The sequence below is a fragment of the Empidonax traillii genome, unplaced genomic scaffold, assembly GCF_003031625.1.
Source record: "Empidonax traillii isolate 1590-97213 ecotype Southwest subspecies unplaced genomic scaffold, ASM303162v1 scaffold828:size275390, whole genome shotgun sequence".
Classification (NCBI taxonomy): Eukaryota; Metazoa; Chordata; class Aves; order Passeriformes; family Tyrannidae; genus Empidonax; species Empidonax traillii.
In genome coordinates this window covers 1-27,173 of record NW_020956021.1, presented here as the reverse complement: position 1 = coordinate 27,173, position 27,173 = coordinate 1, and the positions used below count along the sequence as shown (strand labels likewise).

General features: G+C 40.7%; 1 protein-coding gene across 1 annotated transcript in view; it reads left to right on the top strand.

Annotated features, from left to right (window-relative positions):
- CNTN3 (contactin 3) overlaps positions 1-27,163 on the top strand; it is a 95,533-nt gene extending 68,370 nt beyond the window's left edge. The window contains exons 7-21 of the mRNA XM_027901971.1: positions 4,901-5,037; positions 6,347-6,476; positions 7,306-7,456; positions 13,505-13,632; positions 14,762-14,937; positions 17,432-17,549; positions 18,701-18,859; positions 18,953-19,102; positions 19,988-20,058; positions 20,913-21,147; positions 21,302-21,417; positions 22,092-22,278; positions 25,287-25,399; positions 26,289-26,457; positions 27,032-27,163. Of these exons, the coding sequence (XP_027757772.1) occupies positions 4,901-5,037; positions 6,347-6,476; positions 7,306-7,456; positions 13,505-13,632; positions 14,762-14,937; positions 17,432-17,549; positions 18,701-18,859; positions 18,953-19,102; positions 19,988-20,058; positions 20,913-21,147; positions 21,302-21,417; positions 22,092-22,278; positions 25,287-25,399; positions 26,289-26,457; positions 27,032-27,132 (2,141 nt within the window). The 3' untranslated portion in view covers positions 27,133-27,163. The remainder of the gene's footprint in view (positions 1-4,900; positions 5,038-6,346; positions 6,477-7,305; positions 7,457-13,504; positions 13,633-14,761; positions 14,938-17,431; positions 17,550-18,700; positions 18,860-18,952; positions 19,103-19,987; positions 20,059-20,912; positions 21,148-21,301; positions 21,418-22,091; positions 22,279-25,286; positions 25,400-26,288; positions 26,458-27,031) is intronic.
- Positions 27,164-27,173: the final 10 nt, after the last annotated feature.

Below are 27,173 nucleotides of genomic sequence, written 5' to 3'. Positions count from 1 at the left end.
TTGTTTTTTTTTTTTTTTTTTTTTTTGTCCTTTTTACAGTTCCAACATTTAATGCCAGTTTTCTCCTCAGGGGATTTCAGAGTGTGCTAAAAATAGGACAAGATTATCTAACTTTGATTGAATATAAAACCTGAATATATAAATAATTTGCTTTCTCTTTATTAGTGTGTTCGTTTGTCATCGTTATTAGTCCTTTCCAAAAAGAGATAATGGAAGAAGAAAGAATCCATGGAGACGTTTCATGGCACACAAAAAGGAGAGGAGATGAAACAATCACATTTCTGTGTTTTAAGATGCAATTAAACATGAAGCATGGTAAAGATATGTAAAGCAGTTCATTTAAAGCATAATTGAAGAAAATAGATTCTTAATTAGCACTTGCTGATGTAACAGAAGTCGTGGTTGACAGTAGCAAGGTACAATGTTTAACAGGGAGGAAAAAAAACCCTGCTGCTGTTCCCCTGGTGCTCTGCAGTGCTGGACTGTGATAACAGAGATGAACCCCCTCAGTAGCTGTAGACTCTACATCTTTTTTTTTTTTTTACTATATCAAAAAGTACTGGTTTATTTTGTTAATTATTTTATAACAATCTCCCAACAAAATTTTACTGAAACCACGTTATTCATGTATGTGGAAAAGTCTCTCTGTTTAAGGCTTTTTTCTGATAGTCTGACTCTTATCTCGACTGACTAATATCAACGAGTTGCTGAGTTTTACCATCCCAGAGTTTACTTGTTAATGCTGTCTAATAATATAGTTGCCTTCCTGCACAGACAAATAGTTCATCTTTTTTACATCCTACAGCTTTTCCCAATGGTGTTGGAATTACCTGTTGCTTGAGAGCATTTTAATTTTTGAATTGGAGTCAAAAAATGAACGTTTTCAGGGATGTGTTGGATGCTTCTCTACGCCCTGCTTTTTTTATCAGAAAAAAAAAAAAAAGTCACTCATGCTTCGAGTCACTTGGAGTTTTGAGATAAAATAAGGTTCATCACTGCTGGAAGCATCAGTCTGAGTGTCACAGCCTGACTTTAGGTAGACTTCTTGAAAAAGTGAAAGTTCCACTTTCTGGGTGTGGGTTTTTTTTCCCCTGGTGTGCTCCAACAGCTGCTTTCTCTTGAGCTGTGGAAAGTTCCTTTCGACTCTGATTTATTGCTGAGCTACTCAGAGTGTTTTCAAAGATTTCCAGCTTCCAGAGTGTAAATTGCAAAGGAGGGATATGTGGATAAGCATCTCGTGTGAGCCCCAGGTGGGGACTGTTCTGGAAGAGCTTCCCATCGTCCTCTGGCTCCGGGCAGAGGAATGACAGACCTCAGTGCTCTCTGGGAGAGGCCAGACACAAGTCATGGGCATGAAGCTCTGCCTTTCCTTTGTGCTATTCCTATGACTGACAGAATGAAAAGAAGCTTTTTATTGAACACTCCTACTCTGAATGAAATCATATCCCAAATTATCTGTTTTCGTGCGTCGTAATCCACAATTTACAAATCCCAGCAGAGCTTCTGCAAAGTGTCGACTTCTCCAGCCACTGCTTCCAGGTTCTTCCTCACAGTCACCTCATGGCACTTGGTCTTCATTCACATCAAGCCCCAGAACATCACAGAGGGTTTCTGAAACATCTGAAAAGACGGTTCTTCCTTTCCTTATGGCCTACGGGGATGCTCTGGAGTGTAATGAAGCAACAGTTGTTTTCTTCAGGAAGACGTGCCTGGCCTAACTAGCTGGAAGGAAAGGGTCATCGTAACCTCCAAAAAAAAAAAAAAAAAGATGGCAGAGCCTCCTCTCTGGGATAAATTTTATGAACTTACACACTTGTTCACTTCTCGCCTCTGGGGCCATGAGTATTGCAAGGAATATTTTAGGCTAAAACAGCTGAAGCAAAGTACAAGGCCGGTGCTTTTCCAAGTGACTGGCCATGGAGCTGACGGCTTTAGAGAATCACTTTCCTACAAGCATTTCATCCTGAGGGAACTTCACATGAATCTTTCATGAAGATTGCCCAGCAAGTTCTGAAGAATTGTTAATATTACCACAGAATACGGATTCCTGTCACAGTCTCAAGCCCTGAACTACAAAATCCATTAAAATTAACTTCCAACCTCTCAGTTTACAGGTCATCATCTTTTTTTTTTTCGTCTCGGTGAAGATGTGTTGCCTTCTTGTTGCTTAAGGAGGGAAAGGTGATACTTTTCCTGTCTCCTCAGGAAGATCCAAGTTAGACACAAGCCATGCAGTAGTTCCATGAGAGGATGAGGCTGTTCCCAAGTCATCAGTGTTCCTTCAGGAGCAGGGATGTGGCAGTGGTGGAGCCAGACGTTCTGAGCAGCAGCATTTGCCGAACAGTGACAAGATCTCGAGAGGAACAGAGCAGATTATTCACAGTCATTTAGGTACCATCAGGCAGAGCTCAACAAAAAGGGCAGTGCTGGCCTTGGCAAGTCCTGCCTCTGTTTTGGGAGGGTATTTAGAGCTACTTATACATGACCTTCTGTCTGCACATGCCTCAGCTACTGCAACATGAACCACCTTTTCCTTGGCCACAAATCAGAGTATTCCCTGCTGGAATTGCTTCTATTTAGCTGCCTTCTTAATTTTGAGCTGTTTGGTTGAATTGTTCTTTTTCAAAGGTTTTGAGATGTGGCAGGTTGAAAAGGGTATTTTTCTCTCTGCTGAATTCCTCCATCAGTGATTTGAAGAGAAAAAGAGCCATTCTGAAGGAAATCACCAGAGTCTCTCCATCAGCACTCATGTGACCGAACAAGCACCGTGAATTTTCTCACACTGTGCCTTAGGAATCTGTTCTGTGCATTTCTGCTTTAACCAATTGTATGGAAGCTTGGGAAACCCTCCTGTGGAGACTGTCTGGCACAGAGTCCCAAAATAGGATTTCTCGTGTAGACAGTGTTTTTCTTATTAATGGAATTGAATCCAAGATCTTGAACCTGAAAACAGACTATATTTAACCTACTTCCAAGTGGAGATAGGCAGTGGATGTGAAATGTGCCCCATGTATGGATCCATCAGTAGTTCAGGCACTGCTGAAAGTCACATAAATATTTAGGTGTGCAAAGTGCAGGAGTCCTGAGCTTTCATTCCCACGGCACATGTGGGGCAAATAATCCAAATGACAATGTGATATAAAGCAGTGGCTGTTTCTTGAACTCCAGTGTTGCAACGTGAACCTTCAAGGTTTAACCACAGTTAATATCAGTAAAGAGTAATATTTGTGGGACACAAAGATCAGCTTATCCTGTCTTTTAGAGCTGACCTTGATAAAGAATGTGTAAAAAGGGTATCAGCCCCAAATCAGTGAAGGGTTTTAATCCTCACAGGGATGCACCAAAAAAAAAAGTAGTAATTGAGGGTTTCACAGCAAATATTGGTTGAATTCCAATATTTATTAGTAGTTAATATCTCAGTAAATATATTTCAGTAAGTTCTTCTTAAGAAGTTAATCCTAAATATGGATACAGAGATCATAAATAGTATTAAACCTTGTTGCCATAGAAGTATGGGACTGTACGTGGGCATGTTGAGGTGTTGCTGCTGCATTGCAGAATCCTTGGTGGAGGGGAAATCTGCATGAATTACAAGGAATCTTTTTATTTACAGTGAATCTTTTAAAATGAAATTAATACCGGCCCTCATCCAAACCTGGGCTGGCTGGTGCTGTGCTTGTGGCAGTGGCACAGGATCAGCTCTCAGCTGTGCTGAGACTTCCCTCGTGGCCACAGGCGAGTCATTAATTTCCCCGGCCTGAGTTAATTGCTGGTGTAACTCCGTTGTAGTGGGAAGTTCAGTGGGAATTAATCTGACCTTCTGTGCTTCCAGAACTCATGTATTAAATAATATTTTCCCACGTCACCAGGGACTTTTTTCCCCCCTAGTTGTTTTGACACGAGTGTGTTATGAGATTTTCCTAAGTGACTAACTTAAGATAATCAAATTGTCTCTGGAAAATTCTTTGCCTGTAGCTATATATTTGCAGCCAAATTCCAGCCTACTCTTTTATCTCTTTTCTCCATATGCAGTGTCCAGAATTTATCTTTTCCGGGAGAAATAGCATATATGGAGATTATAAACTTTTGAGTAAATTGAATAAATTCAAAGAAAATTCACAAATTACCTGTAAAACAGTGTTGTGCTGTTGTGTGAAATAGCACTAAAGGAATAAAAGAATAAACTAGTGTTATCTTCCACACATTGATGTTTATTTGCCAAGCGAGCTTTCTCTCACCACCCCCCTATGAAAGCTGTAACAGATGTTTTAAATATCTTTACAGTTTTAACTGTATTTTGGTAAATTCTGAAGGCTGTATGTTAATACATCAAAGGTTTGTTCAAAAAATAGTGATTTTTATGGACTTCCTTTTACTGGTTTGCATCACCCAAATGCTGTGCCAAGACTAATGCTTTCAAAAACAATCTCATATATCCATGCATTCATCCTGTTAAGTGCTGCCTCACATTAGAAAACAATTTAAATGGTATTTAGCACTAAGGCTAACATACCATTATTTTTTTTTTTAGGACTTAAAGGATTCTCTTCAGCATTAATTTGATGATTTAGCCACATCACTTATTTAATTTCAGTCCTTTTCTAACATGTACCTCGAAGTTGTGTTGTTTAATCATTGATGATTTTAATACTGGTTTCACTAGTCCACCTTTAGTGATTTGTACTCTCAATTTTCTTTGGTTTATTGCTGTAGTAAAAAAAATTATAACAGGAAGAGCAAGTTACTTGTTTCATTAGGGGACTTGAAGCAGGACTAGTAAGAACCTCTGTTGGTAGAGACCAATCTGTGCAGAAATCTGATGAGTTCCCTGTAATTAACCCTTAGATTTGGGTCTGGAACAATAACTTGTTTGGGTCTCTGTTGTGTTTTTCATCTGCAGCAAAGCCTCACTGGATCCAGACCATAAAGGATGTTGAAGTTGCTGTAGAGGACACCCTATACTGGGATTGCAGAGCAAGTGGGAAGCCCAAACCATCCTATAGGTGGCTGAAGAATGGAGACCAGCTGTCAATAGAGGTAACATTCTCTTCTGAAAACGTGATGCTGGGTAAAATGAACATTTTTCATACAAATATGAGAATTTTCAGAAGGCTGGGCAATTAGTCAAGAGGTATATTTGGTAGTGGTTTTCATATGTTTGTGGAGAGTATCCAGGTGGAAACTTCAAAAGCTGCAATACCAGAAACACAAAGACAAATTCTGTTGTACAAGAACATCCCAGCTAAAAGCAGGTTCAAAAGCAACAATAGAGGCATAGGAATGAGTCTGTAAGGAATGGCTGGAGAAGGGAGCTTAATAAAGTTGTACATGAAGAACCATAAATGAGGGATAGAGAATTTAAATGATTTTACTGCAGTTGCTGCTGTCATTTCGTTGAGGGTAAGAAAACACATTCAGACTTCTTGACCCCCCCCCAAAAAAAAAAGACAAAAATCCTAAAGATTCATTGTGTTCCCATTACTTGCTGCAAAGAATGAAATATAAACAGCAACATAACATAGGCATTTGCTTTAATACAATTGTTAAAGTAATAGAAAGTAATGCATTTGATGCTGGGGAAAAGAGGTTGAACTTAGAAGGGGAGATACTTGGTTTCCAGATCAGAAATGCAGATTGATTTTAAATTATTGATTTTAAATCTCACTGCTTCGTTGGAAAACTGCCCAGTTCAGGTTATCAGGAATATAAACTACAGGCACCAGTCCACTGCAGGGAGGCATTTTAGTTTTATCGTTGTCCCTGGTTCCTTTTCTCACCAGTTCCACCACTCCCTCCTCAAATTAGTCACTTCTTATTGTAATTGGTGCAGTTTTCCAGGAATAAACAAGGTGGGAAGATCCAGATAATTCAGTGGCTTTGCTGGTTTAAGGCACTTAAGTCCATGTCTTCTGTTTAATGACTGTTGGAATTTGTTCTGCACAGTATTATGGGAAGCTCATTAGCAAATGGCATGTGTGAAATCTCTAAATAGTACAAAATGCCAGTGCCATCTGTATAGTTTGGATACTCTGGTCTGTCCTGAGGAGGCTGGTAGGATTTTGTCCTTATTTCCAGGGAAATACAAGGGTATTTGAGGTTGCAAAGCCTCTGTGAAACTGAGCAAGTAAGGATCATTTTCATACACTGTCTTGCCAAGCCTCCTTATTTGAAGACTGTTGCCAGACCATGATGCAGTTCTGTCACTTCTTTTATATCTGTTCTCATGATTATGCTGTTGCTTTTACCCCACGTATTGTATTTGTGCTGCCCTATTTATATTCCTGACTTATTTTAAATTTTTCACAGGAAATATATCATCAATAAAGATATTTTTCTTAATATTCAGGGAAGGATCCAAATTGAAAACGGTGCACTTACAATATCAAATCTAAATCTGACAGATTCTGGCAGATACCAGTGCATAGCTGAAAATAAACATGGTGTCATCTACTCAAGTGCAGAGCTCAGGGTTGTAGGTAAGATTTTTCCCTTCTCACTAAAACACAAACCTCATTTTCCCTCTCCACACCCCCTCCACCTGCCTTGTGGTCCACCTCCTCATGGTCTCAAATTTAACTCACTCAGATGCTATCACCGAAATAAACATTTTTGTCAACCTGATGTCTTTATCTGCAGTGCTTGAGGAGTTGACTCATCTGCTTCCAGAGGATCTGCAGGCCAATCATTCACTGCTTTTAAAACAGAACATTTTAAATTACTCATTTGGGGAAGAGCAGAGCTGGGGGTTTGGACACAGGTCTGGAGATTGAAACCCCTCATCAGGTGGTGTGGAGTCCCTGCAGTCAGTCAGCAGCACTCACCTCCTGCTCCGAGGCTCCCAAGGCATTTAAAAGCCATTTGTGTGCAGCCCTCCTTGATCCAGGGGACAAGAAACTGTCATTCAGTCGATCAGCACGTGCTTGGGCCTAAAACAGTGACAAATGTTTGTTTGAGGGGAACACAGAACCTGTGATGTTGTGTGATCTGCACCCTGGGCTGATTTCAAATCCAGGCCTGTCAGAGCGGTGTGTTTTGGGGATGCAGGTTATTGCCTTTCTGTTGTTAAGGTTACAGTCCATCAGCAGGCGCTCCTTCAGCCTTGGTCTCTCCTAAAATACTGAATTTCCTCGTGTGCCTGGGTGAGGAGGGGAGATGCCTCATTGTCCAGCAGGAGAACCCCCTTGAACTAATTAATGGTTTTAATTGTGTTTGGAATCTGAGAAGTGTCGTGTGAGTGCTAAATAGTAGTATCGTTAATATAATTAAAAGTGCTTTATTTCACTGTTGTTATCCCTTCTGTTTTAGCTTCTGCTCCCGATTTTTCCAAGAATCCGATGAAGAAACTGATCCAGGTTCAAATAGGCAGCACAGTTGACTTTGAATGCAAACCCAAAGCTTCCCCTAAGGCCAAATGTTCCTGGAAGAAGGGAGGTGAGCAGCTACACGAAAATGAAAGGTATCGAGTTACACTGGTTTATTTGTTTTAATCTTGCAAGAAGCTTTTTTTAATGTCTTTTTTATGCTGTAGTGTCATCTGCAGATCCAAAGTTTGTAAAGTTGTTCAGTGCTTTAATTGTCATTGTATCAGAGCACTGAGAGTGCAAGTGTAGAGCTTTCTCTAAGGTCAAGGGGCAGATACTATTTTCAGTTTTTTGGCTGGATTTAGAGAGAATCAGGTACTGATAGAAAACTAGAAAGCCAAAGCCTATAGAACAGTACTAAAAGCCTTCAATAAAATGCTCTGAAAATGTTGGGAAGGAGGCAAATGAGGTGTGTCACAGCCCTGGTTGATAGTATGGCTGAGAAAAGAAAGAGAAGTTAATGACTGGGAGGTCGAGAATAGCAGATGAAAACAGGAAGAGAAAATGAAAATGCACTTTGAGGTGCATTGTAAGCAACCGTGATCTTACCAGTGATAACATCTGTCACCATTATTTACATGATAGTGAATGTGTTTGAGGGTTAGTGATTCCCAGTGGAGAGTTTGTGATTCACCCATATCCCCAGCTATCGATTTCCAGCAACACGTAAACGTGGTGTTTTTTTTTCCCAGCAATAACCATTAAAACATTATTGAATTAGTCATGAACTGAAATTGCACAAAGTCTGCTGATTAAATTGTATAATAAGACAACACAGAACTGTTCCTCTCTGCTCTGGAGCAGCCGTTTGCTTTGCGTCTCTCTCACGTTGGGGATTACTTGGCTTTTCAGGCTTTGTGGTTTACATTTCAGTATTTGCACAGACTCAGAGTTTCAGGGAAGTGAACTGGGACAGCAAAAAAAACTCCTTGGATGGAAGGTGCGATTAAGATGGTTCCACATCTGATTTAGCATAAACCAGGCAAGTTGTTACTTTGGACGTTCCAGCTGCACTTGAGCGCATGGAACAGGCAGTGAACACTCAGAGGAGCAGAATAACTGTTTGAGAGCTCAGCCTGCCCCAGGTCAGCCTTTCTACAGGTGGTTGCTGGAGTATCTGAGTTAAGTACACACTGTAGTCACAGCAACAGCCGTGGTCAGTGTTTGCCTGGGGGCAGTGGGGACAGGATGACTGTGAGTGCTCCTCTTGGAACACTCTGGTGTCACCCTGTCCTTGGCAGGATAATTCATGGGCAGGGAGTGTCCAGAAGGCCAGGCATGAGACTGAGGAAACAGAACACTTTGTTTTTGAAGGAGAATTAACATGGCAGTGTGTTGTGGCTTAAGGAATGTATCCCTGCTCCTCTAGGACTTAGTTTTGGGTTATACAAAGCTTAGCCTGTCATCAGGAAGCTACTTCTAAATTAGGCAAAATTCTCCCTGTCCTTTTTCCTGTAAAACACCACGTTGTGGTTTGGTTTTGCAATTTCTAAACACAGAAGTTGCTACCAGATAAATCAGAACTTACAGAGGCTGCATTGGAGACCTTTATTTGCTCCATCATAAACCTGGAGCTCTCTCCTTGTACCCAGAAGCTTTGGGCACTGTCATCCTGACCTGTGCAGCCCTGGCGCTCTGTTCACAGGAACCACTGTAGCTTTTCATGTGTTCTGGTGTTAAGTGTTGCCAGGAGGGGCAGTTTGGCAGAGGATGGGGCATCTGTTGCTGCAGAGCATGACACGGTACCACAGCCTCACTCACTGGCTGCAGGCCTGCCAGAGAGCGAGCAAAACCTCATCCCAAATAGCACTGGTTGGTTTTTCCTGTCTATATGAAACCTCCCATCACCCTTTAATTAAAGAATATCATGTGAATAAAGAAATCAGTAACACAGAGCTACAATGACCTCTAAAATTTATGTGAAACCTGTCACTTTTTGATGATTCTCAATTTGGAATGGTATCCCTCCCAGTCCTGCCTGTCCCTTTTGGAGCTGCCCATCATCAGCCTGTGCGGGTTCAAGTCAAGTCAAAGCTTCCAGGCACTGCTGGGCCTTGCAGGACTCCACACACCTCCAGGAGACGAGAGTTTCAGCCACATTGTGTCTTTCTTCCAGCTTTCTGGCTGCCTGGGCATCAGATCTGCTCTTAGTGCTTGCTTTGGGTTGCCCACCAGTTTCATTTGGGGTGATGGCACCGGGCTGGAGACAGTAATGCTCAGTTTCTAAAAATGAACTGAACATGCACGACGCTGCCCGCTTCGATTTATGAACATAAATTACAGCTTTTAGTTCTGAAAAGTGCAGGTAATTCCAAAACGTGACCCAGAGTGTCTCTCCACTGTGTTTTTGACAACACACCGTAAATGGCTTCCAGAGAAGCACAATAACAAGCCAGTAATCCTAAATCAATCTAAATGAAGTCCGCTCGCCTTCAAAGAAAAGCAGAAGTGTGATTCTTTGCAGAATGCACTGGAGTTCATTGCTGTCTGCTGTGAATAATTGCAATTCATGGATTTCTTGCAGTTCTACAATTCTTGCAATTCAGGAAAGGGTTTCCAATTAGCAGTACATTTTTCAGCCATTAAATACGTTTCGAGTGGAGAAGTCTGCTGGGGAAGGTTTCTTTTCATTTACTTGCAGAAAACAGGAGGAATGAGTTTCTAGAAAGGGGAATGCTGGTCATGGAGGTCCTGCAGGCACTACCCCTGGGAGAGGTGGAGAGGCAGAAGGAGTTTAATTGCATTTGGAGCTCAGCCCTACAGAAGGGTTCAAGCTCACAGAGCCCTCCTTAGGAGATGCAGAAATCAATTGTGAGACAGAGACTGACTCCCATCCCTTATCAAATGTGGTCAACTATGATGCCAACTATTACCATTTGCTTGTGAAGAGCAAGTGGACTCTTCAGAGAGTCCCCATAAATCAGTTCCTGCAAGGGCACAGCTCTGAGACTGAATCCCACGTGGATAAATACATATATTGTTTCCCAAATTCATTTGCCCTCAAATAGTTAAAACCATGCTCTTGTTGGTTTTGGTAAATCTGCTGGTGGTGTATGAAGTTACTCAGTGCTGTCGGAGAATGGGGGCAGTGAAATGATTTCACTGATGCAGCAGGGATAGAATATGTTTTAATAAAACTCCTATTTAAATGATAAAAATAAAGCACAAATACTCCATTTCTTCAGTGTATTCTGTCATCAGAGAACTTAGGTTTTGCTGAAGGTTTTGACCACATTACTTCAGTAAAGCCTGAGAGAGTTTCATTTTGATGGCACTGTTGCTTGTATTGTTAATTTATTTTTAAATGGTGCTGCGTTTTCAGTGTGTAAAAGATTTGGATAATGACTCAGTAAATTTTAATTAAATGAGCTGAATATGATATGTCTTGTGGAGGGAAGAAAATGTAATTCAAAATGGATTCATGAGCTCTGGGCTGAGAAGTCGCTCAGCGTTGAAAAATGCAATCTTGTTTCTTGTTAATTTTGCAAAGTATGTGATTTTTTTTTTTTTTTTTTTTTAGAATATTTTGAATAAAGAGAGCTAAACAGTAGAGAGCAGTGGAATGCAGAGAGAAGTGAAAGCATAGGGTAACAGGCAGAAGGAGAGGCGAAAATCAGGTGCTGAAGGAAGAAATGTCTCCCACCATAGTCGTCCCCTTGAAGTAAATAATTTTGGGTGACGTAACGAGTATAATAATTCAGAATTAGCAAGAATTCTCTTCATGGCTGCCAGATCAGACCCTGAGGGTGCCCCATTGGCTGGCACAGGCCAATTCTCACCCCTGTTATGGTCACAGTGTGCACCAGCAGCTTGTGCTTCCTCAGGCTGTTCTTTGCCAACCATCTGACATGACCAAGGCCTTTAAAAAACTTCTCCAGAGTAGGTTTGCTATGATTTCATTAAGCCCACAACTAGGTTTTGTTTATTCCAAATTACCCTGGAGCAGCTTCTACTGAGGGCAGACCATAATCCCCCCTGGGGTCACCAGGCAGAGAGAGCAGAGGTTGCAAACCAGAGTTGCCTTCAGGCTCCTCTGTGTTGAAAATCTGGCCTGAGACACCCCTATCTCCATGAGAATGAACTTTCTGTTCTTCTTTCATCCTCCAGAAAAGGAAGGTTAGATGTTCAACCAAGGTTAAATGCTCTTGATGCTGGTTTAACTCATCAAAAACAGAAGACATAGTAAAATATGCTGCGACCCAGACATAACCCCCTTCAAAGATTTCCTTAATATTTTCTGTATGGATATGATTTTTAATTCTCAGGTAGTGCTAGACAGTTGCTGCATGTTGGCCACAGCGGGTCCTGTTCTCAAATACCTGCCCAGAAATGGGTTGGTAGGAGTGATTTTGAGATCATGCAGAACAGTGTTTCACCTGTAAACAAATCCACCTTTATTCCTAGAAGTTTCTAGACTGAACGAGAAAAAGATGGGAAGATGCCTCAAAAACTTAGCTAAGAGACTTGACAGTGCAGTTCTCCAAAGAAAACTCCAGTTTTAGCATCTTTAGTTGTGGCAGAGTGATGTCAAATTAAGGGAGGAAAGAAATAATTCCTGATAAAAATTTGCGTGATTCTTAGAGGTATCAGTTCCTCGGTTTATCTTCCCTACAATTTTGAATTGAATATTTTTATTTCATTTTATGTTACAGTTTGAAATGCTGTGATGTGGAAAGTAATGCATTTACTTACCAGTACTTAAATAGAATTTTTTTTTTCTGCTGACTTTCCTGTTAATTAATCTGGTTTAATTTAGTTGGAATTTGATTGATATATAAAAAGACAGTTTTGACCCACTTTTCCACTGTTCCTTTGTACTGAAGTGTTATGAACTGGAAAGGAGTATGTTCATGTTTATTATCAGTGAGGATCTGAAATAGCTGGCTTTTTTCCTGAGTAATCTGACAAATGAGAAAGGCAGCGAGTCCTTAGTTTGATTATTTTAGTAATAAAGCATTGTCTTGGGAAGATGAACTAATTTGCATTCATTACCAGTTTCATTAATGACAAGGAGTTTCAGTGGCAATAATTTTACCAACATGAGGCTCTCAGGTCAGGAACCCCAAGTCCTGAAGTGGTTGATCCTTGTCCCCACTGTGTTGACCTCAGTCACAGACCGTGGGTATGAGTTCAGGCTTGTTTAGTTGGTGGGTTTTTATGCCACCCTTTGACTACTGGGAAAAAAAAGAACCTTTGCCAAGATCAACGTCCCCCAGTTTCTAAATTGCCAGGTAAAGATTTTATTTTGACTGTAATATTTTTCTCGAATTGATTTTTTTGGTGTATTGTTTGCCTTTTTTTTTTTTTTTTTTAAACTCTGGGAAAAAAAATTGATTCTTAATCATATCTGGGTTTTAACAAGCCTACTGCTTAATTATTTTAGGCAAGCTAGACTTGCAAATAGCTCAGAGCCCTCTAAAAGTGATTTGTTTTAATTAAACAATAGACATTCTCAGGTTTATTCCCTGATTCTCCTTTTTCTCCATTGTTTGATCTTAGGCTTTGTCAACACTTGGGTTTTATTTAGTTGTATTTTTTCTACTGGAAGCTGCTTCAAAGTAGATGGAGCAACACAAGACTTAGCTGGAAAATGCAACTCAGAGGCTTGCTTGCAACCGTAATTGATATATTTTAACACCTTTTTTTTTTTGTGTCATTCTAATTACCTATAACATGTATTACTCATGTCTTTGACACATTTAAAACACCTGTAAACCATATGGTCCAATTTAATTAACTTTAAATGTTCCATCTAACATAAAGTGCAGCCAAATACGACTTGGGAATTTTGCAAAAGGAGTTACTGGGCCTCAGGGAGGTCAGTGGATGGAGCCCATCCTCCTTAGGGAGCGTGCCTCAAACGCCACCACACTGGCTAAGGTACCTCAGGATACTTTGGAGGATTCAAAGTTAGTTATTTCCCAATGTAAGAAGATTATTTATAGGTCGCTTTCTCACCCCAGTAAGATGCTTTTGTCTGTCATTCTAACAGGGTGACTTGTTATCTCCTGTAATTTGCAGCTGCTCATTCCATTATTGTACCAGCTGGAAGAATAGAGTTTGTTTTCTTCTGAATGCAGTTTAGCATATCTGAGGTAACAGTAGAGTGTTCTGAAACTTTTAAATCTGTTCACAATTTTTAGAATCATGCTGTTAAAGGATGGAGGACTAAGAATAGCCAATGTGACCAAAGTGGACACTGGAACCTACACGTGCCTGGCAGCAAACCAGTTTGGAACAGCCAGTGGCTCAACAAACTTAATAGTTACTGGTAGGTGAACTGGGATGGAAGGGATGGAATTGCAAGCCCTGTGACAGGAGTTTTCTTACTGAAAAATTACTAACTCTTGTAGAATGTAAGGAGTATGAGAAGTCTTACATTGAACAATCTATAAAGATAAAAGGATATTTGTTTTATCTCTTTTATTGAGAGGAAAGAGACCGAGGGATTTTCTGTCTTTGACAAAGATATTCTCAGGTGTGAGGGAGTTCTGAACACTTTTCCTCCCTTCTCTCACTTGTCTAAATACTGAACAGTGCAGTTATGCTTTTAAGTTTGTGGGCTTTTTTAAATCTGTTATGGAAAAAAAAAGAAGTTAATCAAAAAATGTTTGAGGTAATTTTATATTCCAGTTGCATTTATATTCTGGAATTTTAGCTCAAAGGAAGTCTGTTTGCTTATGGAAAAAGATGTGGTAGAAACTCCAGCTTCTACCACCAGCATTCAGGGATTCCACAAGCAAGTAAAACATAAAGTCCAAAGCAAATTGTACACGGAGTTGTTAAAAGAGGTCTTGCCCCTTTCTCCACGTCATCCATTACTGGCTGAGATAATGGATTAAAAGAACCAGTGGTTTGTGAAGTTTATCTCAAGATTATGTTTTCTCATAACATTCTTTTTCAAAGATTTGAATATCTGAAAGATTTTCCAAACTCAGGAGCACAGACTAGAAATGTGAAGCTGTTAATTCACTGAACAAAATAATTCTGTTTGGACCTAAGAGACACACAGGATATGTAATGCACTGGGGTATCAGGTAATTCTATGTGATTCATGTCCCTTTATATAGAAGTAATAGGATTATATACAAAATTCCTAGAATTAAATTTTATTTTTACGGTATTTACAGCAGTTGAAATTTTTCTCCAGTAATGTGATTCTGGAATAGCAGGCAGCTATTCTTAATTACGCCATTTATGTTTTATATTATATATGGACCTAAATACCCAATGCATTCTCCCTTATCTGGATTTCCTCTGGTTTCTGGACTTCATCAGCTCCTTTATGGCTCCCACCTCTCCATCTTCCCAGTGGCTGCTGGGAATCGGTTGGAATATCAGGAGCAAGCAGAGCTCAGCAGCACAGCAATCCAGTAACCAATATTCCTGCTCTCCTACAGAGCCAACGAGGATCACCCTGGCACCTTCCAACATGGATGTGACTGTTGGGGAGAGCGTGGTGCTGCCGTGCCAGGTTCAGCACGACCCCATCCTGGACATCACCTTCACCTGGTACTTCAATGGAACCCTCACTGACTTCAAGAGAGATGCTTCCCACTTCGAGAAGGTTGGAGGGGTAAGCTGAAAACACCTCTTCGTTTGCCTTGCAGGTGTATCCAGCACAGACTGACTTATAGTCTTTTCTCAACATAGAAAAATAGGATGTTCCTTCCCTTACACAGGCATAATTCCAAATCAGAGCCTTGCTCAGGTGTCTTTTTTTAATGTCTCTGAAGAAATAAAGCATTAAAAAATAGGGTTTTTTTCACAAAACATATTCTGCCAGTGCTGAGGTGTGTGTTGCCCAACTCAGAATTCTGAATCTAGAACATTATACTTGTAAATTTGTCATAAAGGACACAGTGCTTTTTATGGAATAGAGACATTTAGGGTGGGGTTTTTAAAAGTTTTTGTTTGTGTAAAGAGGGATCTAAGATCTTCAGTATAAAACTTCATAGATTACCAGGAGGTCCACAGGAATATTTTATGGGCTTTGTATCACATTAAGGTCAGTGGAATAATTTCATTTGGAGTTACATGCAGGTCATGGTAAAAAAATAAGCCTAAATATGTCCAAGCCTTCCAATGGTTGCATTGTGTATCATCTGCTAAATGAAAACACCATTGCAAAAGATAACTTCAGCTTCCTTGGTTGGAAAGTAATTTTTTTAATGGATAAATTTCTGTGTAATGATGTCTGGGAGGTCCCTGTCACACCTGCCCGAGGTCTCCAACGTTGTGGTTAGTGGGATGTTACGGGATCACCACCTGGTCTTCCAGATGGTTAGAAAACTATGGGGTGTGAGGCTGGCTGACTGCTGGTTTGTTGTTTTTTGTTTTGTTTTTTTTGTTAGGTGATTTATGCAAAGAGCATGGCAGCAGACCAAGCAGGTGCCCAAATTTTGAGCAGACTTGCCTCTGAACTGGGTATCACCCAGCAATGGCTGGGGCTGTTCTGCAGGTGGGAGAAGCAAAGGGAATTCCAGCAGCTGTTCCTACTGCATGGAATACTCTTTATTTCTAATATTCCATGTCTTGTGGAGACAGGAAGGTGAGCTGGGCTTGTCCACACTGACAAATGTTTAATCTGAGTAAGGAGGAATTCAGATACCCTGATGGAAGCAGGGGAAGCTTCTTCCTGCTGCACATTTTTGTGTTCCCCCTGGTACCTTGAGATTCTTGCCCAAAATATCCACAAATATTTTAAATGCAGTGTTAATATTTTGGTGGGTTTCATTTCAAGCAAAACTGTTCTATTTGACAGCCCACTTTGTTGAGATGCCTTAAACTGAGTTTGCTAAAATAAGTTTGTGCAGAACGTGATTTGCTTGTATTCATTGCTGATGTTGGGCATTCCCTGAATATCCACTTCCAATCAAGTTAGATGGATTTTAGATTGCTTTTAACCCAACTTTTAATTTATTGTAAGCAATCAGCACTGAATTGTCCTGCAAACAACTTCCATCTGTGCTGTCACAGAAGACCAGGCACACACATGGAAGGGAATCAGGCAATTGGTTTCAGCTTGTGTTGAATAAAGAATTGAGACATTGTAATGCTGAAACAAAGAAAAATAACCAAACATTTGGAAAGGGTAATTTTTTTTCCCTAAGGCTAAAATAAACTTAAAAATCATCTCTTTCCCTTTCTCCCAAAGTGCTGTGTGCCCAGGAATCAGTCATGTGGCCAGAGTAGCTGCAAATAACACAAAGTAGGGTTCTGTCCTCAGACAAAATGCTGCTTCTCCAGAAAATTTAAATATAAAACTTTCAGAAATCAAGATCTGACTAAGAGGTTTTTCATGTGGAAAATACATTGTGAATGAGGTTAAAGCAGTAATTCAGCTGACACAAAGAGGAGATTTTTTTTTTAAGGGACACTGCCAGTGGTTTAGTATCAAAGTCTCTGCTCAGTGATGTAGAAAACAAATATTATACCAGGAACCCTGAGATGATTTGAAGTTACAGTTACCACTCAAGTTTTATGTCTGTTTCCTGTGACTCAGGAGATCAGGCACATGCTCTGATAAGAAAGAGAAAAATGGGGGGAAAAAACCTAAAAATTAAATATTCAGTGAAGAACAAAGAAGAGACCTTAGGCTTGCAAAATGGGAAATTTAGCCCAAGCTTTAAATGAAAGTGTGCTCACAATAACCTGTAGAATGGCCCATATTCAGCTTTGTCATTTACACAGTTCTTAAAAATCTGTCATAACTTGGCTTATAAATTCTAGATTTAAATTCCACAAAGCCTGTCCAGAAGTCAGATTGGTCAATGGCCATGGAAAGCATGTTTTTCTCTTTCGTAGGGCTTTGAGACAAAGGGCACTGATGTTAGTGATGGTTCCTGGGAGCAGGATGTGTGTTCCCAGTCCAATCTCACCATGGTGTCGCTTAATTCTCTCAAAAAGAGGGACATCACCTCATGTTTGGTAGGAAAATGCTCGCAGACAACGAGAGTGGAGCAATAACTTGCTGTCCTGGACGTTACAGCAACTTTACATTTTTTGGTTGCTTTCCCTTCACAAATACAACCTTTATATTAAACTACAGGAACTTTGTGTTTCCACAGAGTGCATCTGGGGATTTAATGATTAGAAACATCCAGCTGAAGCACAGTGGGAAGTATGTTTGTATGGTGAAGACAGAGGTGGACAGCGTGGCATCCGCAGCCGACCTGATCGTCCGAGGTACATTCCAGCTTCAGCTGCTATTAATCATATTTTCTTCCTTCTTTTTTTTTTTTTATAGGGTAGATTACAGAAACAACTGGTATTGCAGATTACAAACCCAGTCCATGACTTGAATTAGGTGATGAATGGCTATGACTTCAGTTATGTCATTCTGCCTTGCAGTTAGGGAGAGTTACAGCTCAATTTTGGGATGAAGCCTAATTTCTCCCAGAGAAATTAAGAGCTGGGGGTTATAATATTGACTTCACATCTTCCCTCACTGACAGTCCTTCAAGCCACTGACAAGAGGGAACTCACTGGCAGCTGTGAGCCAGTTGTGAGTTGCTGTCTCTGCAAATTGAAGCACTGGGGACTCCAGAATCCTTCCTGTGAAATGGGCAGCTGCTGCCAAGAGCCCAGGAGAGGCTTTGTCCCAGCGACATGCTGGAGTTTAAAGCCTATAATGGAGGCTTATTCCTTTTCCTTCAGAGCTGGAACGCTCACAGTTGAGCCAGAACTGTAGCTCTCTTTGCTGGTGTTACATTTATTACAGGGAAAAGCTTTGATCTAGGAAAGCACATTATGTGATCAGCACTTACTCAATATATTTTAAAATATGTCAGATATTTTCTCCTTGTCAGTGCACTGTTAGTCATTTCAACCCCCTTTGCTGGTGCAGATGAGACAAAACCCAGTATTTCTGCCAGGATGCCCAGAATGAGGATTTTCCAGAAGGCAGCAGAAAACTTGTCTGACTGAATTGCTGCTTGGATTGCTGGTTAGATGGTGGGCTGAAAAATTGCTCCAGTGTGTTGTACAGTGAAAGAGCTGTAGGTTACAAATTGGCAGACTACGGAGATGTATTAGTAGATTAAAGGAGGACATTTAGGACTCAAGGAAAAGACATTGGAAAGGTGGAGGGATGGTGCTGAACAAAGGTTCTTGGTGAAAAACCAAACCCCTGTCATCTGTTCTGCAGTTGGGAGTATTTCAGGTTGAAATGATCAGAGTTAAGTTTAGTGACTGTAAAACAATAGTTACAAGTGTTCCAAGCTCAATAGTTTCCATCCTCCCACGGCACTGACAGAATGGAAATCCACAGTGCTGGTAGTGATTTCCAGGGCTCTTGGCTTCACAAAACACTGCCTGTTGTTTTATTCTGATTTTAGGCTCACCTGGGCCCCCTGAACACGTTAGAGTGGATGAAATAACTGATACCACAGCTCAGATCTCCTGGCAGGAAGGGACAGACAATCACAGCCCAGTGACCACCTACACCATCCAGGCCAGGACACCCTTCTCAGTGGGATGGCAGAGAGCCACAACAGGTAAACACAGTTCTTGTGACAAGCTCTGCTGGAATGTTTTTGACCAGGGACACCAAAGTCCTTAGTTTCCTTTATTTTCTTTCTATTTAATAGTTCCAGATGTGATCGATGGGAAAACATTCACAACCACAGTAGTGGATTTAAACCCTTGGGTTGAATATGAATTCCGTGTAGTTGCCACTAACAAAATAGGAGGTGGAGAACCTAGTTTACCCTCAGAAAAAGTAAGAACTGAAGAGGCAGGTTAGTGGGTTCTTCTATTTGTTTTTAATTCAAGAATCTTGAATGTTAACAGAAAAAAAAAAAAAGGAGTGTTTATATCCTTGGCTGTTTTCAAACAAGCTTGGAATTGCCATCAGGTATAAGAGCCTGTAACCAGTTTGTCCATATTTTTTCATTTAGCTGTGGGATGGTTTGTGTTGCATTACTGAACATCGCAGAAGCCTAACATCTAAATCCATTTAAACTGTGTTTAGCATGCCAAACTCTGCCAGTTCAGGCAGTGCTGCAGAGTCTGAAGGTATTAATGGATGGAAAGAGTTCAATTTTGACAGGGATTTTTCATTCCTAGTGTTTGATCAGCGTACACCTTCCATGTAACAAGCACAAGGCTCAGAAGAACCCATCAATTAAAACCCCAGTTAACTTGGAATAAGGCCATTGCCCAATTTCTCTGGATAACATCCCTAAAACTGTTCAAGGCCAGGCTGGATGGAGCTCTGTACAGCCTGGTCTAGTGGAAGGTGTCCCTGTCCACAGAAGTGTGGTTGGAACAGGATGATCTTTAAGCTCCCTTCCAACTCAGGCCATTCTGTTGTTTTATAAGTTAACCCTGTTAAAAAAATGAAGCATGTCTGCAGTTTTCAGAATTCATAAACACAGCAGACATGGTCTGTGAGCTCTTCAGGTGCTCAGAGAAATCCCAGCCTGCCCCAGGGATGGGAAGCAGGAGGGTGAATGTGGGGCAGGGCTGGGGCTTTCCAGAACTGCCCATCCCGTCCCAAAAGCATTTACCCTGGTTGCACAAGGAATATCAATACAACTGGGTTAAATTCAGAGCGTGAGGTTAATGTGATGTGGTCTCTTGTCTCTACACTGTGCAGACAGCTCTCCGTTTCCTTTTCACAGTTCCCGAAATTCCCCCCACTGAGGTCAGTGGGGGAGGAGGCAGCAGGTCTGAGCTGGTCATAACGTGGGATGTAAGTTTTCTTCAGAGGGTGATTGTTCCCATTCACGCTCTTAAGAGCTCAATTTCCCTGGCTGCAGCAGCTTCTCCTCTGGGATGTGTCTGTGCTTGGTGCCGTGTGTGGTGTGAGCTCTGCACGTTTGCCTTCCCTCCCTTCGCTGCCAAACGTGTCCCTGTGCTGGGTGGCAATCCCTAGCAAATTCAGTTAGTTTGGCTGGGATTGCTTGTGTTCTCAGACAAAAATGTTAATGCTAAAAAGGGCCAGGAGGACAGGGGAAGAGGAAGGGGAAAGGTTGAGCCAAAGATTTAGGCTTTACAGTGCGAATTTGCAGTTCTTGCTTTCCTGCCGTTAACTCTGGATGCATGTGCTAACCAACACACTCACCTGCTGCTTTGTATTATATAAACCCATCTTAATGATTGAAAAAAAAGTTAATATTCTGTTAGTAACATTGCTTAGTCTGTTATCTGATCACAGTTACATCAGAGGAAGGTTTAAACCACTGTACAGAGGTAGTATTGGATTCTTTAGTAGCTGACTGAGCAATTATTCATTTTTTATGAACTGTGGATTGATGAAAAAAAAATTATTTACTGAAGAGTCTCTTAAAGCAGAATACTTAGTGGAAAACAAAGGTTATACCTGAAAGTTGTTCTCCTCTTGAAGTGCAAACCTTAAAATAGGTTCAGGGGAGCACATTTTGCTCTGCTGTTACCAGAGTTAATTGGCTGATGGAATGATGCCAAAGGCAGCGCCAGAACCTGCTTGCAGGCCTGTGCATAAGTCTGTTGGCACTTTATTCCTGCAAAAACATACCCAGTGCTGTGTGTGGCATCACAGATTTCTGTCTGTTGCTTTTCTCCCAGCCCATCCCTGAGGAATTACAGAACGGAGAAGGCTTTGGCTACGTCGTTGCTTTCCGCCCATCTGGCACCACCACGTGGATCCAGACTGTGGTCACCTCTCCTGACACCCCAAAATACGTGTTCAGGAACGAAAGCATCTTGCCCTTCTCACCCTATGAAGTCAAAGTTGGTGTCTACAACAACAAAGGAGAAGGGCCCTTCAGTTCTGTCACCACGGTTTTTTCAGCTGAAGAAGGTACAGGATTGAGCTGCCTCCAGATATTTACTGTGAGCTGTTCCGTCAGAGAACACAGCAACAGTTGGCAGAAACGAGATGTTCTATTCACATGTTTATTTGCACAGTCCCCAGTTGTGTTTGTCACCTCTCCTTCCTTGGTTTCCCCATGCAGAGCCCAGCGTAGCCCCCTCTGGAGTGGCTGCCACCAGCCTGTCATCCTCGGCCATCGAGGTCTCCTGGGCACCCATTCCCTGGAAGATGAGCAATGGGAGGTTACTGGGCTATGAGGTGAGTTTATTTACCTAAAAATATTTAAATAACACCCCCATCCCCATTGATTTAAATAAAATATACTCCCCTTTGTAAATGGCCACGGGCCAGAAGGGTCTTGCAGGCTGCAGGACAACCACACAGATTTACAAAAGATTGCCCCAAATCTTACTCTTCCTGCCCCACCTACATCCAGAAGAAGGATAATTTCTTCTAGCTATTATTGCAAAAAAAAAAAAAAAGACTGAAATTGTGTTTTTCTTCCTGTGCTGATAGATAGTCATGTGTCTAACATATCTTCAAACTAACACATTTTTTTTCAGAATTACATTTACTTTCAGAGAAACTTTTTCCTAAGGTACATTTTTCTGAGTTTAACTTGTTTTCTCTTTAATGAAGTAATGGTTTTCCTCTTGTCATTCCTTAATTCAAGCGAGATCTAATATTTCAATTTCCTTTTTCCTACGGTCACACTAAAAAGAGCAGCAAGCGTGAGAAGCAGATGGATAAGAATATTTTATTTTTGCACAGTAAACACATTTCTGAAACTTTAATGTATTTCTACCTTTTTCAGCTGAGGAGGGAAAAAAAAAAAAAAAAAAAAAAGGCACTTAAAAGAGTCAAGTGCATTGCTGTGGGTGAACAGTCCATTCCATGCAAGATTTAAATGGTTTTGCTTTTATATCTCCTAGGTTAGGTACTGGAATAACGGTCAAAAAGAAGAATCTTCAAACAGGGTAAAAGCTGCAGGGAATGAAACATCAATAATAATCACAGGTTTGAGGAGCAACTTGGCCTATTACACAGCTGTCCGTGCCTACAACAGTGCTGGAGCAGGGCCCTTCAGTGCCACCGTAAATGCCACCACCAAAAAGCCACGTGAGTATCTGCAGTTTAAAAAGTGGGGAGAGACTTAATGGTGTGTAGGGAAAACAGTGACATTGCTGGGACTCTCAGCACGAGGGAGTGACCTGGATTTTTGTGCAGTCCAGAGCAGGGGTGAGTTCACAATGAAATCAAGCTCGGAGCTTCCTCCCTCCGTGGGGTCCAGCAGGACGAGCAAAGCTCAGCTATGCCAGTGGAACCCAAGATAGATGTGTAATTGCTGCACAGAACCTTTATTATGCTGCTAATGACTGGAAGAAATTGAAAAGAGAAAAAAAAAAAAAATAGGTGCTTCAGAAGGGGGGAAAAAAAGAGACTTGTTGAATTTTTCAGTGTTCTATAACATATTTATAAGTTCTCTAGGGCATGGCTTTTGAAATGCAATGATCCTCATACAGTTCATGCAAAACAATCCTTCATGTCCACTGTTTCCCCTTGAACAAATTGCACAAGAGGCCACTTTGCTGTTACAAAGGAGAAATTAAGCTGGAGAACAGATTGTGAAAGGCTGCACTAATTTTTTTCTACAGTGGAAATATTTTTAGTGGGGTCCTCGGTTGTACTACAACCCCGAATCAGGGTCATCACTCCTGAAGTATTTCTGTCAGAGGCACAAGAACATACAATTAAATATGTCTGAAAGGTCAAATTCCCTGGAATAGTCATTAACATCCTTCTACCAGAAATAGTTGTGTCATTAATATTATGAAATAAGCCAATTTATCAGAAATTATTATAGGCAGAAACGAGTGTCAGGCTGTCACTGAGGACTAAACCAACTCAGATTTGCCAGAGTTTATATATGCAGAGTTACCATGAATTGGCTGAAGTAACTCACAGCCTGTAGCCTGGACAGGACATGGGATAAGTAATTTTTTCCCTAATTAATCATCTTTGTGGCTGGTGCCAGCCTGGTCAGCTCAGGGATTTTTCAGTCCTTTTTTAGTGGCCTTCACGATGTGGGAGAACCGGACACTGGTTTGAACAGATCTGGATCAGGCCCTTGGTCAAGATTGCTGCTATTTGGAATAATTAAAAAGGAAAAATTTAATTGCATTAAGACCATCTTGCTGGGGACTAAAGAGAGCAAACCCATTGCACTGCAGTGTAATGTCACTCTGAAGGACCTTGCTAACTACCAGTTGAATTGACTAAGACAAATAATTCTCTCTGCTGCTGCAGCAGAAACTGATTTTTCATTCAAAGGTGTGATTTTTAATCAATCTCCATTTCTACTTTAACTTGAATATTTGTGATTGATGTGTTTTTCGCCGTGAAGGATTTACATTCCCCCACAGGGCCTACAAGGTACCTCTCAGCAACTGCAGCCATATCAAGAAATACAAATACTTCAATTCAATTGGCAGTATGTTTCAAGATTGAAAATTGAGTCTTTGACAAATAAAGTATCTCTGCTTTTATATTTGAAATATTCCTGTTTGCAAGCCTAAAAATAAGAGATGGAGGTTTTCTATAAAATATGCTATATAACATGGCAAGCGATTGGGGAAGACTTGCCTAAGTTTATAAGACAAGGTGTCACAATTATTTCATATTTAGAAAGTCTTAAAATACAACCACAAACGTTCTGTCAGTCAGTTCTAATTCAGAGAAATATTCATGTCCATGGCCAGCTTTAAGCATCTGAGGAGTCCCAGAAATCCAGGCAGCTATTTGCATCCTTAGCCCTGGACATGTACTTCCATGGCATGATGGATCAGGATCTGACCTGGTACAGCTGAAGCTCTGCAGTTCTGAACACTGAAGATTACTGGAGATTTTGGTGTCTGAGGCAAATTGGAGCCATCTGAATCCCTTCCATAAGCCAAGTGATAGATAGAGGCTTACAGTTTTTATATGTAATTATTCTTCCTTTTTTTTTTTCACATGTCATCTTAGTATTTTGTTGTGGATTTCAAGAGTGACTCATTTCTTTTGAAATTCAGCTTTAATATCCCAGTGTGAAAACTACTCACATATGCTGTAACACTTCATTCTCAGGAGTGAAACAATCTCCTTTTACATTTCCAAAATGTGGTTATTATTAGTACATCAGGTTAAATCTGACTCAGTGCATAGAACAAGGCAAATGCTGCAAAAAGTACCTGTGAGTGGTTGTTTGACTTCAGAATAATTTCTTTAAGGCTCACTCTTCTTACATTTTTTTCGTGTCTATTTTTGAAGTATAATCAGGTGAGTTTTGATCTGACTGCTCATGGAAAGAAGATAGGGAGTTACCTGTGGGAAAAAACTGAAATGAGGAGAAGAAAAGAGGAAAAAAACTCCATAAGCACATGGATACAAGTGTTGAAAGCCGCTGTTAGTGCTTGATACTTGAACTTCCAGCATCAAAGTTCAGTCCACCTAAGCAGCATTTGCCTCCACTAGGTGACAGCAACAGTAAATTGTTTTCCTGAACACATTTAGCAAAGATTTTAATCATTGATTGTGTGTCACTGCATTCTGGGACACCAACCTGAGGTATCTTAAGAGGTTTGTTCTTCCTCTGCCTGCCCTGAGAGCTTGGCAGTTCCAAGATACATGAAAGCACAGCCCCAAAGGATGCAGCTCCTTTGGAAAAACAAGAGGCTCAGGTTGCTAATGAACAAAAAGCCAGTAGAGTGCCTTGGCCGAAGCTCAGACACGGGAATGGCAGGGGCTGCAGGTCAGAATCTGGAGTTAAAGGAACAAAATTAAAAAAAAAAAACACCTGTGAAATAAATGTCCTGAGACACATGCTTCTATCTGGCTGCATTTAATGAAGGACCATCAACAGATAATTCAGCTTCAGAAATAACATTCATGTGGCATTCTAGTTTTTCCTTCCTTCTATTTTTCCAATTTAGCCTCTGAACCGTAACGTGTACAAACGAGGAACCTGCATTTGAGTTGCCTTTGCATCCAAAATGTAATGACAGTCAATTACCTGAACTATTTCCTACCGCTGAATAAATCACTAATGCCAATTAAATTAAAGTCATGCTTCTGTTATGTATTCGAAGCACCCAGTCAACCTCCAGGAAACGTCGTGTGGAATGTCACGGACTCCAGAGTTATCCTGAGCTGGGAGGAGGTGACAGCTCTGGGGAACGAGTCCGAGGTGACTGGGTATAAGGTCAGTGAAAACAGAGCTGAAAGCAATCCACAGTTGGCTTTTCCTTGTCCATTTGCATGTTCAGAGGATGCACAATGTCACATCCTTCTTACAGATTTTAATCAAATTCTAACAGTGTCTCATAACCACGGTCCTTTTACCACTAATTAATTACCTTTAATGTACACTAACGTCTTCTCCTCGCGCCTTCTCTTGGGCTCCCACTTGGATCTTAGAACATCCGTAACACTAAAAATATGTAACACCTAAATATATAACACTTCAGAAGAAACCAAATAATCCAAGATTTAGCCTGGTGGACATAGTTTCCCTTTCTGGCCAGGTATATGTGTTAGTACCACATGTATCAAACTGATATTTTTAAACCCTTTTTCTTTTTACCTGCTCATTTTCCTGATGGAAATCGCATCTGCTCTAAATCTGATCAGCACACAAATGTACAAGTATTTAAAAATGTCATAGAAGTGTGTGTAAAAGAATAGCTGAGGATGTTTTTGATGAGCTCTGTGTGGCTGGATCCCCCATGATAGATCTTCAGCATAAATCTATTAAGCAGGAATATGAGTTGTATTGGCAAGAAATTAATGTTTACAGCTCGTTCCCGTGTCCCACCACCAACTATATTATTAACTATAATAATAATTGTAAAAAAATACTATGTAATATGTGCCATTTCTAGTTAAATCTGTAATAACAAGCCATGATTAATGTTACCTTCTTTCTTTAAATATAATTCTGCCTGAGAATATTAACCAAAAAAAAAAAAAAAAAAAAAAGAAAACCAGATCTTTTCATGCCGCCGCTTTTCAAAGACTGACACCTTGACTCTGAGAAACCCAGATAAAAGTGGCAGGGCAGGTCCCAGGGGAGGATGTTGCCTGTGTTGCAGGTTTTGTACAGGACCAGCAGCCAGAGCAGCGTGAATGTGCTGAGCACGGAGCAGACAACGGCCGAGCTGTGGCTCCAGTTCAACGACGATTACATCATCGAAGTGAGGGCGACCACCGAGGGTGGGGATGGCACCAGCAGCGAGCAGATCCTCATTCCCAGACTAGCCAGTAGGTTCAAGCTGATTCCCTTTGCTTTGTCTTTTCAGGAACAACAAAGAAAAACTAAAATAAAATAAAATAAAAAAGAATTAATACTTACACATCGGGTGGTAACAAGGTCATAAAAGCAATTAACAGTCTTCACGCCCTTATGCTTGACAAACTCCATTCTGCTGAAATGGTAAATTACCATGTACATTAGGATTAAAAATGTTAACTTTTTTGCTTTCTCTCCTTTTTTTAAAAATAATTATTACCTCGAAAGTAGAGTCATAGAAACACAGAATCATTAAGGTTGGAAAAGACCTCCAAGATCATCGAGTCCAACCTTTGACCAAATACCCCCTTGTCAGCTAAACCAGAGCACTGAAACCATCCATACCATTTCAGCATTTTGCAAGGCATTTCTGCAGTTCAGAAATATACACAGTGTTTTTGTAAATCTCGACTGCTTGTAAGAAATAAAAAAAAAAAAAAAACACCACCAAACAATATTTTTTGCTTAGCATCTGGGAAGGGTAATAGTTTGGCACAGCACACAGTCATGCTTTCATTTAATCCTGACCTTTTCCATTTGTCACAGGTATGGATGCAAGAGGTTCTGGTCCATCAGTCTTGAATATCTTCAGTGTATCCAGCTTCTTAGCAACAGTATTTTCCTTGACCCTTAATTCAGTGTTGTGATGATACATTTGCATTTGCTGCAAGAAAAAAAAAAAAAAAAA